The sequence below is a fragment of the Chaetomium tenue genome (genome assembly GCF_020726465.1).
Source record: "Chaetomium tenue strain MPI-SDFR-AT-0079 chromosome Unknown F5144scaffold_3, whole genome shotgun sequence".
Classification (NCBI taxonomy): domain Eukaryota; kingdom Fungi; phylum Ascomycota; class Sordariomycetes; order Sordariales; family Chaetomiaceae; genus Chaetomium; species Chaetomium tenue.
This window is the reverse complement of record NW_027117331.1, coordinates 2,080,917-2,094,163: the sequence shown is the minus strand read 5'-3', so window position 1 is coordinate 2,094,163 and position 13,247 is coordinate 2,080,917. Positions and strand designations below refer to the sequence as shown.

General features: G+C 53.3%; 5 protein-coding genes across 5 annotated transcripts; 3 read left to right on the top strand and 2 right to left on the bottom strand.

The window, feature by feature from the left end:
• Positions 1 to 799: 799 nt before the first annotated feature.
• F5144DRAFT_179474 (uncharacterized protein) lies at positions 800 to 2,129 on the bottom strand. Its single transcript, XM_066782707.1, has 3 exons — positions 1,939 to 2,129; positions 1,547 to 1,859; positions 800 to 1,381 (listed from the first exon to the last, which is right to left on the bottom strand). Exons 1-3 carry the CDS (start codon positions 1,995 to 1,997, stop codon positions 1,088 to 1,090), a joined length of 666 nt encoding a protein of 221 aa, XP_066644721.1. The 5' UTR covers positions 1,998 to 2,129; the 3' UTR covers positions 800 to 1,087.
• Positions 2,130 to 2,171: 42 nt separating this feature from the next.
• F5144DRAFT_567462 (uncharacterized protein) lies at positions 2,172 to 3,628 on the bottom strand. The gene has a single exon (XM_066788596.1). The coding sequence runs from the start codon at positions 3,520 to 3,522 to the stop codon at positions 2,566 to 2,568; it is 957 nt and encodes a 318-aa protein (XP_066644720.1). The 5' UTR covers positions 3,523 to 3,628; the 3' UTR covers positions 2,172 to 2,565.
• Positions 3,629 to 4,665: 1,037 nt separating this feature from the next.
• On the top strand, positions 4,666 to 7,915 carry F5144DRAFT_645563 (peptidase S8/S53 domain-containing protein; the record flags this gene model as incomplete). Its single annotated transcript, XM_066792876.1, has 3 exons — positions 4,666 to 5,668; positions 5,792 to 6,366; positions 6,468 to 7,915. 3 exons carry the CDS (start codon positions 4,666 to 4,668, stop codon positions 7,656 to 7,658), a joined length of 2,769 nt encoding a protein of 922 aa, XP_066644719.1. The 3' UTR covers positions 7,659 to 7,915.
• Positions 7,916 to 8,857: 942 nt separating this feature from the next.
• F5144DRAFT_591600 (uncharacterized protein) lies at positions 8,858 to 10,351 on the top strand (the record flags this gene model as incomplete). The annotated part of the gene is made up of 4 exons (XM_066790291.1): positions 8,858 to 9,013; positions 9,074 to 9,401; positions 9,469 to 9,642; positions 9,705 to 10,351. The coding sequence occupies 4 exons, from the start codon at positions 8,858 to 8,860 to the stop codon at positions 10,349 to 10,351; spliced, it is 1,305 nt and encodes a 434-aa protein (XP_066644718.1).
• Positions 10,352 to 10,735: 384 nt separating this feature from the next.
• On the top strand, positions 10,736 to 12,025 carry F5144DRAFT_179154 (uncharacterized protein). Its single transcript, XM_066782706.1, has one exon. The coding sequence runs from the start codon at positions 11,120 to 11,122 to the stop codon at positions 12,002 to 12,004; it is 885 nt and encodes a 294-aa protein (XP_066644717.1). The 5' UTR covers positions 10,736 to 11,119; the 3' UTR covers positions 12,005 to 12,025.
• The last annotated feature ends 1,222 nt before the right edge of the window (positions 12,026 to 13,247 follow it).

The following is a 13,247-nucleotide window of genomic DNA, read 5'->3' as shown; positions in this document are numbered from 1 at the left end:
GCCGTTCTAGGGCTGTCCTCCACAGACTTTTGGATAGCCCCTTGTGTGTTGAGAGTGAAAGACTGCAAGAGATGGCCGAGATAACCGCTGATCTCGTTGAAGGAACCGGAAAACCCTTCGGCCCTGGCAGCAATAACTTGTCGAATGGTGACTCCCTGTTGACCTCGCAGCAGACCCGAGGTCGCTGAGCGAGACTTGGCAACGATGCGGACGAGCTCCCTGCCAACAAAGTCGCTGATTCTGATCCTGTGGCTTTTGATCAAATCAATATGGTGACATGCAACTCCGAGGTCGATCTCCGGGTCCGTTGCCGCCGGTTGGTTACGGCTAATGAGTAGTGTACACGTAGAGCTCGAGTCCCGGGGTTCATGCGAGTGTTCAACAGATTTGGGGAGTTGAAGCCACCAGTCGCGAGCCTTGTCCGGCCACAGGCGGGACTGATAATCGTGGACGACCACCAAGAAATCCACGTCTCTAGCCTGTGCGAACAGCACTGAGACCAGATTCTCCATCACCCCCTCACCCCAGGTGTTCTGTTCGAGAAGTTCTACCAAGATCGTTTGAAGGGCGGATGTTAAAAGGCTTGGCTTCTGCGATAGGATCTGTCGAAGTGTTGACACTAACACTTCATAGAGAGCAGTGGGCTCTTCGGTGTTTCCAAATGTTTTTGGATAGTTGTTGATGACCACGAGCGATGATTGTGTCTGCAGATGTTGTGATAGTAGTTTCACCGCGACCGACTTGCCAGTACCCTCCGATGCGGTGACGAGCACACAGCTCCCCCGAACCTTCTCAAAGAAAATTCCGCTAAAGTCTGACTCGTACACGAACTTTAGGGATTCCGAGATGTCGGTTGCATTTGCGATTCGGTTTTCGTAGAGGATGCGGTTGGAGGGGGCCAAGACCTCGAGTACTTTGAAATACGCATTCGAGGTCTCCGCATTGATGAGTCCTTCCAGCCAGGTCGGTGCAAAAACCTTCCTCAGGAGCTCCAGGCAAGGAATATTACTAAGGGCACAATCTCCAAGCTCACCAGCATCGGGCCATTCGATCACTGTATGTAGGCTGTTCGTGGTGAAGTCGTGGTTCAAGTGCTCAGCAGGGCTGGCATGTTCTTGTTGATAACGTTGTGACACGATGTTTCGGATGCGGTACTTGGGCTCAAACTCGATAAATGCGTGGGAAAGCTCGGATACATGGCGAGCAAGACCGGAAACGGCCGCGTAAAGCCCTCTCTGCAATCGCGTCGAAGAGGTTGTCTTGATGAGTTCGAGTAATACACCCTCCCACGGTTGATGACCAGTGGGCTCGTGAGGGGTGTTGAAGAACACAAGGCATGTGACTTGGGAAGCCAGGTGGTAGAATTCGGGATTGCTGTTTGCTGTTGCGATGGCCTGGGCAGTTGTCAGCGGCTTGTTCAATTTTTCACCTGAAGGACATGAGTAAATGTGGTAAGGTGAGACTGTGTGGGGGACCCCCCGACAGGACGACCATTGACTCAACAGACGATTCTCGTATCTTCACATCATACATATACTGTGCCTACCTGCTTGATTAGAATACCACCAAGTCCATGTCCAGAGAGTAAAATGGCGGCTCCGTTTGACGTCCTATCTCGCACCAGTTCGAGAAGTAAACGAGCTTGGCTGATGATCCAGTCCGAAGGGAGGCTGATGTCGGACACAAAACCACTAGAGACAGAGCCTGGCTCACAGCCGCTTGGGTTGGGTCGGGTACAGGAAGGCTCGGGGAAGTCGAATTTGGTCACCATCGCCTCTGGCACAAGGTGCTGGACCATCTCCACCATGGGGATGAACCCGTCCCTGGCAGATGTGGTCGGAAAGTTGACCATAAAGATACTGAACACCGGCCAGATTGGCCTATCAGCTACCTAGGTACTTTGTCAAGAGAAGAAAACCAGCAGCGTCGCTCACATACTTGAGCAGCATCTTCATGTTGGCATCACCATCTGGGTCGGTTGAAGCGGGCGTTTCCATATTGTATAATTGGGGAACAGATCATCAGGGTGGCAAAAATGAGGTTTGGCCGATGGGGAATGTAGTCCCGCGTCATCTGTTTGTTTGTTGAGGCTCCCTCGGTTGTCGGTGGCAGGGCAGAACTTTCAGTAAAGGCAGTTGAGGTGGTGGGAGACGCGGTTGGGCTCTCGCCCATTCCAGTCATGTTCGTTCCCATCCCGCAAACTTCGAGTGAATGTGATGGGCGGGAAGTTAGGTACCTACCTACCTAGGTAGTTACACAACATGTATTTATTTCTTGCTCAATCCCGCGGTACCTGGGAGGTACCTCAGCCATCAGACCGTCCCACTAATCCCGGACGACGAGGCTCTGGCAGGACATTTTACCACAGTACAGCCTACCACCCTTGCCGCCCTGCCGCCCTCGACAAGGTGGTGATTGCATGAAATGCCCAATATAATCTCCAGTCCCCCACCCCACCTTCTCGGACCAGCTGAAAAGCATCCATCTCTCAACCCAAATCGATAACCCTTTGATAATAGGTAACTTAAATGGCAGTCATTGGCTCTCGCTGGCCAGTCATGGACATCATGTCGCGGATGTCTCGGTCGCCAAGACAGTGCTACCCAACACCCCCGCCACCTTTTCGAGGTGATCGACACTCAGCTTCTGCTCGTCAATTTCGACACCAAGTTTGGCCTCAAATGCCGGGTGCAGGGTGCGTCGACGGATGTATTGAACGCCAGGCTTGAACCGCACAGGGTCGTTCGCTGGTGAAAAGCGGGATAGATTACGTATGCCGCGGAGTATGTCGTAAGCAAAATGACCTTTGGCCTTCATGTCGACCTTCGCCGTGAAGATGTCGGTGTCGTTTTGGCGTTCCAACAGCACGGCAGCCCGAAGGTCGGTAACGATGCTGGACTCCGCCTTTTCGTCTTCACACAACGTAAGTGTCATGGCGTTATTATCTCCCCAGTCCCGACGGGTGGTATCCAAGATAATGGAACCCGTTAGAGTCGCCCGGTTTGTTCGGTTGAATGACTCGGTCCTTTCCCATGTCCTCACAGCGTGGGTCCCTAACTGGGCTCCCGTCCCACCCAGTGGCACCCCAGCATCACCACCCACCTCGCCCCCATCCTTGTTCTCGACCTGAACTGGAGTCTCGCTCAAGGTGAAGTCGCCATTTGGCCAGAGGGCTACGACCTCTGGGTCACGTTTGGTCCCTGGTTTCTTTTCGTCTTCAAAGACAATGGTGATGGTTGCCTCCTTGAAGCGACGTTCGCGGTTGAGGCCGTGAAACCGGAAGCCGAAAACCACCAAAGTTGTCGGAGCCCCTCCTTCTTCCTTGGTTGAGCGGCCATGGACAACGCGATCGATACGGGCCTGGAGACGCAGGCCTAGGCAGATGTCGTCGAGCACGTTGGGTCGTTGAACTTCGGCGGGACTGCTGTTTTTTTGGTGCATGCCACGGCGCTCCGTCTCAACATTGAGCTGTAGAGACGGAAACGTGAAGGGGTCTTCCTCGACATCAATTGGCGTAGTCATGGCGTTTGTTGGTACCCCAAAACGGCGTTCGTTCTTTCTAGACAACACGAATCATGGAAGGGACTCTTCGCCGACAATATGGGCTTCTGGGATGTAATATAGTGCATTGTTGTGTGCTACCTAGTGTGCCCGGGTACCTTACCTAGGTACCTTAGGTACCTACCTAGGTAGGTAGGTGCTAAGAATTGGTTCTCTGTACCTAGTCTCCCGCTCAAGCACAATTCAACCGAGCATGCCACAGATTTTCGAAAAGTTGGAACAATAACGCATGAGGTTATTCCTCTTTGCCGCCAAAGTGCGCCGGGGATCAACGGTTGGGCATTCACGGACGCTGACAGACATGTAGGTAGTGTTACCATACCATCTGCGAACCCCCACCCCCTCTCATCACCTTCAGCTGGCTGAAACCCAACCACCCCAGAAGGAGAGGCAGCCAGCTTTTTGATTGAGATGTACTCAGAGGTACATGCTCGGCTTACCCAATGTACCTTTTGAAAACTGACGAAAACAGAAATGCATCTTCCCCCACTCCTTCCCCGCTGGTGGAAGCGCCCTCGTCAAGATTTAATCGGGCAAGAATGCAAGATTGAACCGAGGTGCTTCTCACAATTTTGACGAACCGGGGGCGGCCCTTTCTTCTTGTTGTTGTTGCAAGTTTCTATCAAGCAGTCATTTCGAAATCCCCCGGCCTCTTTTTGACATTGGTTGCAGTCATCACCATCATCCCCTCTCATGTCCTGGAACTTGAAAATGACGCTGAGCGCACCGCAGTCAGCGCAAAATATTCATCTTCCACGGCAACCAAAGCAGGACCCCGCGAGGAAAGCCCCTCCCCAGCAAGACCATATCGATCAATCGATCCGGAAAAAGCGGCCAAATGACAACACATCAGTCAGCAACGGAGATGGAAACAACCCCCTTAAGGCCGCGCGCCCGAAGTATAAGGAAAAGGAGATTGATCGGGTACACACTGAAGTTGTCGACAGCTGGAGAACCCCCGGGGTAGCACCGATAGACCTCAACCAGCAACCACCAGGGTTACGTTTTGGAGTCAATAGAACCGGGGAGAACTTCCTTCACCACGCCATCCTGGAACTTTGTCGCCCTGACGAGTTTAGCAACACCGTGGATGGACTCCGTAAAATGCCGTACGAACTTCCCCTTGAAGCGAAACGCTGTCTTCAGCGATTCGTCTTCGACAAGCCGGAGCTCCTTGGCATGAAGGATCATCGAAAAGTCATTCCCATTCTTCAAGGAGCGAATGAGTTGCCTGCATTTATTTTCATGATCTTTGATCTCGTCATACCCGAGCAAACAAGGGAACGGCTCAAAGCGCCGACTGGGGGTGGGCGGCCGTGCGAGCGCTGCCCGTTGCAGGAGGTCTCGCCTGGGTTGAGGAGTTTCTTCCCTGCTAAAGAGCAGAACTGGGTCGGCGAGAATGATGTTAACGACCTTCCGTCCTCGGCGCCGACCGATGATCAGGAAGGCCAAAGGATGGACGGCAATGATCAAGATGCGAAACTAGATAAGCCGTGCCTGCACGACCAAATCGACGTCGAGCTTATGCTGGAGCGAGAGGAAGCGTTTACAAAAGGCCTAGCAGAAGTTGTCAAGCCGGAAGATAGAGCGAAACTGGTTCTCGAGTACCTCCTCGACACCAATCGCTTTGACGACGGGCAGGACAATCATCAATTGGTCGAGTTCCCGAGCTTTGAGTCCATTTTACGGCTGTGCCCACAGAGCATCTTTACAGAAGCGACATTCAATGGCGGCATGACTTTGCTTCAGCATGCGGCGTTGGCTTTTGGGGGGAGGCGGCTCAACTACCCGCTAGTGTTTGAGGTCATCGAGGCACTGGTGCGAAGATCTCCCGCCTCGATTTTCACTCGTACCAAAACAGAAGACGGAAAGCCAACCAATGTCTACCATGTGCTTGGTAACTTGGAAACGGTTACCAGTACCTGGGAAAACGATGGCACGCTATTGCCGCAGGAGTGGATATCGAAAGCGCGGGATCTGATCAAAAGGGAATGCATCGGCTACAACGGGTCTCTCGATGACGACCCATATCTGAAGGATGACGATCCAACCAGCAAGACCATGCGGGCTAGAAAGATATCCCTTTTGTACAACGAAGAGAATTCTGGTGAGCATTAACATTTTGAGATTGTCTATCCCCGCTTCCCTTCTCTGGTAATTGGCCCTAGTCGATTGGTTGTAGTTTCAGAGCAAATAACTTAACGATGTTCTGTCTAACACTTTATTATAGAGAGAAAGCTTTGTTTCAACCTCGGCAGCAAGTCCAACGTCATCATTGACCAAGAATATATCGACGTGATCAAGGACAACTCGGGAACCGACGTCCAGCTGGAAACTATCCAGGAGTTTGTGCGACTGCCAAACTGGAAACCCGAGGGGGGGAAACGATATCAGCCCAAGGGTGAACAAGACGCCATAGCAGAAACGATGACACCACTAACGGAAACCCTTGACCCTTATATTTCAATCTTCGATTGGCTCCGGGACACCTGTGGAGTAGAAAAGATCTTTTCTCTGGAAGTCGACGATGTCAGCGATGAGCCACACACCAATGTTGGTATCCGAGAAGCGCTCCGGGGCATCTCGCCCGATAAGCCAGAAGGGACACGTGATTTCGAGATTGGGGTCTGGAAGTGGAAAAAATTTGACATTTGTGTCGAGACCATCGCAGAGTCGGCCCCCGGCGTCCATGAGGTCCACCTCTACTCGAGCGGAAATGTTGCCGTTCTTAGAGGCTGGAGTTGCCGTTCCGGTCTTGCCCAATTGAAGGGGCTAAGAGAGGTACACGTTGAAATTCACGCAAAGGTTCGTAGCCATATCGTGTCGTCACTACTTGATGGCGTCTCATCGATACCTATACCCCGTCGAGAAGATGTGGCACTCAGAGCTAAGAACGTACGGTGTAGAACACAAAGGACCACGACGATTGTGTCAGGTACTGGGAAACCTTTAAAGCTAGGGTGAGAAAGCATTGCCCGCGCCTAGGACCGGATGACATCAAGATGCATGACGGTAGGAAAGGCGGTTCGGGCCAGGAGGGCGGCACCACTACCGTCAAGGGGGCTGACCAGGGGGCAAACTCGACTCGGCCCAAGCAACAAGAATGGATCAAGGAACTCTTAGGATTCAAGGGGTGGATTCAAAGTCTTATCCCGGATAAGAAGAAGAAGCCCAGGGTCAAGGTAGGCATCCTCGACGACGGTGCCGACTTGGCCAACCTCAACGGGACGCAGCGCGGATGGTCATTTCGTGCTGACCAGCAAGAGTACTTCATGGGCTCATGCGAACACGGCACTCAGATGGCAACGTGCGTGCGAGATATTTGCCCCATGGCCGAGTTGTACATTGGCCGACTTGATGACGCACGCGAGCATGAACCCAACCAGAAATTCACGGTCGCGTCGTGCACCAAGGCACTTCGCTGGGCGCTCAGTCAGGGTGCAGACGTCATCTCAATGAGTTGGACATACTCTAAGTCGCCCCATGACTCCCACAAGGGGGATTTCGAGGCACTGATCAGCGAGACCGTCCAGAAAGAACGTGCGGCCTTGTTTGGATCCCTACCGGATATGGGCCACAACCACCCGGCGGACAAGTTCGCACCTGTTGGCCTCGATGGCGTCATGAAAATCAGTTCTTCCACCCCTTCCGGCGCCGTTTCGGAAAGCAACCTCTTGGAGAAATCCGACTTTCTCCTCCCGGGCGAGGAGACGAGAGATGCCGACGGTAATCTAACGCTGAAGGGGAGTTCCTATGCCACAGCCTACGCTGCTGGGCTCGCCGCTCTCGTCCTTTATACGTTCCGGACCTTGGAGGTCCTTGGAGGCGGGCCGGGGTCCACTTCGGCGGACGCGGATCTTGCCCGGGAGGCTCTGCTTGTGGCGAAGAAACCCAACGGCATGAGACGTATTTTTGAGGCGATGGCGCTCGGGGAGCGCGGTAAGGACAGTGTCGTGGGCCCCTTTGTGCAGCCGTCCGCAGTAGTGCTCCGAGCGCCGGAGCACCGTGTGCCCGGCAGCGACCTTGCGAAGTTGCGCGATATTGTGAATACCCTCGTGACAAGGGCAGTAAGGACTGAGGTGTTGGGGCAGCGTTGAGAGTGAAGGTATCATGGTCTATCATCCCTCGTGAATCCCATCAATAATGAGGCCTTTCTTTCTGTCGAAGAATGATTTGGCGGTTGTTTTCCTTTTTGGTTTATAGTGAGGAGGGTGATCTGATGAGCAGACAGACATGTGACTTCCATTCTCATATAGAAACCAGACCCCAACCCTGCCACCTGCGCGCCTCCCTTTTCCTCGGCCAGATCCATCAGTAACTGAGCATAGTTGAATTTATCGCATTACGACGCTTTCTTTAAAATCACACAAATCCATACACGCCCATCTCCTTTACAAACGCTGTTAAAGGCGGCCCTACCGGCCCCTACGACAGGCCGGGGGGGAGGGCCCGTAGCAGGTAGGTGTACGGCAAGGTCTAAGGCCGGATACGGCGCTAAGGAAAAGGGTTAGTTAGGAGGGAAAAATCCAATAGCTTGAAAACTCCATTTTATTCCGTTTTAGACAATTCTCCTACAATAAGAGATTCAACAACTACCAGGGTACATTGTTGAACTGGAGGGATCTGGCCGAGGACCAAAGAGGTGTGGGCGGCGGGTTAGGGTTATACAGGCATGATGTGGAAAGTCACGTGCCCTTGTCTCCTCGCCTCGCCAGATCCACATCATCTTAGACCTCCATCCCATAACTATTGCAAGACGTACTGTACTCTCTTCCAAATATCAACAAACACATTCCATGAATAAGGAAGAAAAAAACCACCAACCCAACGACTAGTTCGGCTCACCGCCAAGTATAGTCGGAAAAATGGATGCGCCAAGGAGCATTGAGCTTCAGCGCCTCTGAGCCACTAACAACCCTGAAGTTTGAGGTGCCATAAATTTCAGTTTAGGCGGGTGACCTCCTGTAGCTTCAGCGCCCTTGCCTGGTGCGTGCGTGAAAGCGGTGAGCCCCGCATTTCTTTCGGCATCTTCTCCATTTTGTGTAGCAATAGGGGTTGTGCTGCGTTGCCGGCCGCAAGCTACCGATGAGCTGGCGCTTCCCAAGGCCCAAGGGGCATGGGGACTGGACGGGAGTCCGCATGCTGTGGGACGTACCACCTTGCCAACCTCGGATTCCGCATGTGCCCACCCAAAGTCTCCCACTCGTGCATCGGGCAGCTCGGAATTGCTCCTCACCGTCACGACAACAAGTGTTTCCATTACAGGGCTACTCCCTTTCACTTGAATCGCTTCAGCATGGATCCCAAAGTCAAGTACCTTCTTTCTCTGCGCGCCATCCGAGATCGCGCCACTGTCGTTGGAGAGATCGCCGAAGCTGGGAACCTGGCTCATTTCGAGCTCCGGGAAGACAAACTAGATGATGTCGTCGGCTTTGTGGCTTCTGTCATCAAGGTTCGGGCATCAATGAACCCTCTTCGTAGCACCTGTCAAGACTAAAGGTTCTCCTGACAGCGGGATTTCGGTCCTGACAAGTTCCATACTATTCCTCCGCATGGGCGCTGGCAGCATTTCGAAGTCGGGGACATACCGCGTATCGCAAACCTCGTGGACCAGTGGAAGAAAGGAGGCTGCGATGACACCGAGGTGACTCGTCGCCTTATTGACCTCTTCTTCATTTCCGTTCTTCTGGATGCTGGTGCAGGTGATCATTGGCGATACACTGAGCCTGAAACCGGCCATATCTATGAACGAAGCGAGGGCATCGCGGTTGCTAGCCTTCACATGTTTAACGCCTTTGCCTTCACTGCCTCAGAGGCTAAAGCCCTCCCGATCGTGAATGGTAATGACCAACGCCTTCAGTCTTGGCCTTTTTGCCCAGATATGCGACTAACACACGTGGTGCGTAGGAAGGGGATTGGAACGACTAGAGACGGCTGTACTCGCCGAGGGGTTCCAAGTGTCTGATGGAAATCCCATGCTGGGTGTCGATTCTCGAGCAGCTCTCCTCAGAAGTCTCGGACAATCACTGCTTGCCCATCCCGATGTTTTCGGAGCTGAAGGTCGCCCTGGAAACCTCGTCGGTATTTACCTCCTGGCTCTCACTTACCTACACTGTAGTTTAAGGCACTGACAAGATCTTCAGACTATCTAGTGTCCAAGACACGGGCAGCAGGCCAATCCGCCAACCTCGACGTTCTCGTTCTCTGGGACGTCCTTCAAACACTTCTCATTCCCGCTTGGCCCAAGAACCGCACGGCCATCGCCGGAACCCCTATTGGCGATGCGTGGCCGTTGAGTATCCTGCAGCGAGGAACAAATAGCAAGAGCCCTGACGCTGCTGCGGAAGGCATCCAGCCCTTCCACAAGCTTACGCAATGGCTCACCTACTCTCTAATGGTCCCCTTCCAGCGGGTGTTGGGGATGCAATGGAGCAACGCAGACTCCCTCACGGCCTTGCCCGAGTATCGCAATGGCGGCTTGTTCGTCGACCTGGGAGTCTTATCCCTGAAAAAGGAGACACTCAGCCGGGGGCTGGAGGCGTCGGGCGGTGATTTGCCGCTTTTTGACGCAAGCGATGATGCTATAGTCGAGTGGAGGGCCATGACGCTGGTGCTCATCGACAAGCTCTATAGCAAGATCCAGTCCCGGATCGGCGACGGTGTCCACCTGACCATGGCACAGCTGCTCGAAGCCGGTACATGGAAATCCGGCCGTGAGATCGCAGCGCAGCGACGTCCACAGACCAAGTCAAGCCCCATTCTCATCAAGAGCGACGGGACTATCTTTTAGGGCCGCAGTGCCGTGCGGAGTGTGGCCTGGCAGTGAATAGGACTGACGAGGGAGCATGTGGGCTTGACGAAGGAGCGAAAGCATGGATGGTATGTGTCAAAGATACAGCTGCCCATGGTTGTCACTGAGAGGAGAGGGCCATGCGTTGGCGGGAGACGATGGTTGGACAGTGCACTCTTAGCAGCTTCTTCTACCACACACTGATTCAATGATCCCAGGGACAATGCTCGGGGCACAACAGTAAATTGATCACTTTTGGGTGATGGCTATTGGTCTCTCAACAAAAGCACACACATCATGTGTGCGTATGTGTGTGTGTGAGGGAGAGGGTCTTCCCGTTTCAGCGACCCAGGCTGCAACCCCAACCCTCTAGGTAATCAGACGGGTAGCGGCGTGATAATAAAGGCAGGCAGCAGCCGGTGTGAGGATGTGCTGGCGTTAGCAGGGAAGTGAACCAGCAAAGACACGTGGCACTCAGAGACGGTGTCTCCCTCTCTCCCTCAAAGACGGTGTCTCCATCAGAGACGGTGTCTCTCGTTTCACGCCGCAGAGCCAAACCACACACGAGCGGCTGTCAACAAACACGGCTGGCCTAGTTGCTCTCAGATTTACGCAAGCGGCGCGCCCAGGTTCTGAAGCAGCAGGAACACCAAGCACGCAAGGCGGCTCTTTCGACACAAACGAACACCTCGACACCCGACTAGTCCGAGTGACGGTCCAGAGCCTCCACAGAAAGGCCATCTACAGTCACCGCACAGGCAGCCCAAGATGAACTTTGTTACAAAAGCCCTCGCGGCCCGGAATGGGCCGCATCCGACATACCACTTCTTGCCTAACCTTGCAACTCGCCCGTTTCCTGACGGGCCCCTCGATTTGGGCACGGTTGTCGAGGACCTGCAGGAATTCTATGCCATCAACCAGGGCAATTCACGGGTTGCCATCCCGGATGGCCAGCGATATATAGACGTCAAGGGAAACGTTATGGCCAGCGCCAAGTCGTCGTTTAGCGGCATGAGCCGTCTTCACGCCACGGCTTTCCACGGCAGCATCGGCGGCGATGTGAGCCTTAGGGCCCAGCGGATCGATGAAGACGTGTATACAATCGCGCGGCTGGAGACGGCCTACTTTTACCCCTCGCGCAGCTATATCAAGCAGTGCCTGCGGCTCGTCGAGGTGAAAGACTATCTGGATATGGCGGATTATAAGGAGCCTGTCTATCTCGTTACAGGGCTAAAGATTGCCCGGGGTGCTACGGTCTCGACGAAGCACGGCCGGGAGTTTACGAGCACGGCGAGGGCACATGCTCAAGTGCCAGCCGGGCTTGCCGATGCCAGGGTCGGGGCCCAAGCCGGGGTCTCGGTGGTGTCTCAAGTCATGTCATCTTTCAGTACCCCGACGGACTTTGTGGTGGGTGTCCGGGTGCTAAAACTCTATTATAAGCGAGGGTTTTTCGGCGGTCAGCCATCCCTGGTAACCAAACGGGAGGTCAAGAATGCGGTATTGACGGATCACGAGCTGGTTCCTGAGGAGGAAGACGACGAAGCGTTCACAGTCGCAGATTTGGACGGGAGTGACGTTGATGGTTTCGTCCCCATGCATCATCCATGGGCTGAAGATGAGACATGGTTGGTTCCTCGCGATCTGGCGGAGTGAGCACATGCACAGCGATACCATATCACTAGGTACCTAGGTAGTCACCGGTCCGATCGCAATCTACTACATGTATCTACTATGTCACAAGGCCGATATTTAGAATTGTGCGTATTAAATCTCACCATGTAACTCCTGATTATGAAGAAGAGAAGAGACCTCCTAAATGGACGAAACATCTATTGCGAAAAAGAATGATATCAGCCAGATTGTCACACTGTAGGGGCCTTCTGATGGCTGGGTGGGAAATTGAAAGGGTAAAAAGTACGTATATCATGTGTTCTTTTTTAACAAAAGAGAGAAACTACAAAGGAGAACCTTTTTTCCTGCATGTTAACCATGTCTTTGGGTTACAAGAGATACCGTCAAGATTTCCTTTTTCCCGAGGTGGCCGAGGAACAGAGTTCTCACACGTCGGTCTCTTGAATGAGTGGCTCATCGAGAATCGATAAAACCGCAATACTGACCTGGCAAAGGCTCAGTGACGGTTTCGTCCGGGGATGGCACAGCCATCAGAGACAATGACAGCAAGTGGTCTGCGAAGTGATCAACCACGAAAGCGTGCATTTCTGACACACCTACTTGTCCCTTCTCTAGGAAAGGCCGTATGTTCCTGGGGATTTGTTCGCAGATAGGGCAGACGAACTCGTCGTGGAGACCGAACTGTTGCTTCCTGGGTGAGAGGAAGTCAAGCTGTTCTTGAGTGGGTGCCTCCAGTATTCTTTTTGGGTGAGAATCGAGGTTTTTCATATGCTCTCTCCATTGCAACTCGGTTTCGAAGGTCTCCTGAACATCGTGACCAATATCGCAATACCAAATCATGGGAATATGGACCCAGCGAAGCCAGTCTTCCGAATGAATAGATTCCATGTGAATCTTCCATTCGTCACGCTGCGTAAAAGAGAGCTGGTGCTTTGCACATCCGGGAAACGGGCAGTCGTAGGGCCTAAGATGCTCGTCAAGGTGACGTTTCCAGCAGTCGCTTCCCGCCTCCAGCTCCTTGGAGTCGAAGGACTTCAAGCAAAAGGGGCAGTGGACCTTGAAGCATGTCCCATCTCCATTCACTTTCGGTATTGATGGGTACTCCAATTCACCCTCTTGACTCTGAGGGTCCAGGTGTTTGCCATCATGCTGCTTGGTTGAAGGGACCTCACCAAACACCGCGACGTGTACAACGCCGCGTTGTTTCTTTGCGTGGCGTTGAGCTTGTAGCAGCATCCGATGTCGGATTTCTAAGCAGTCGCCC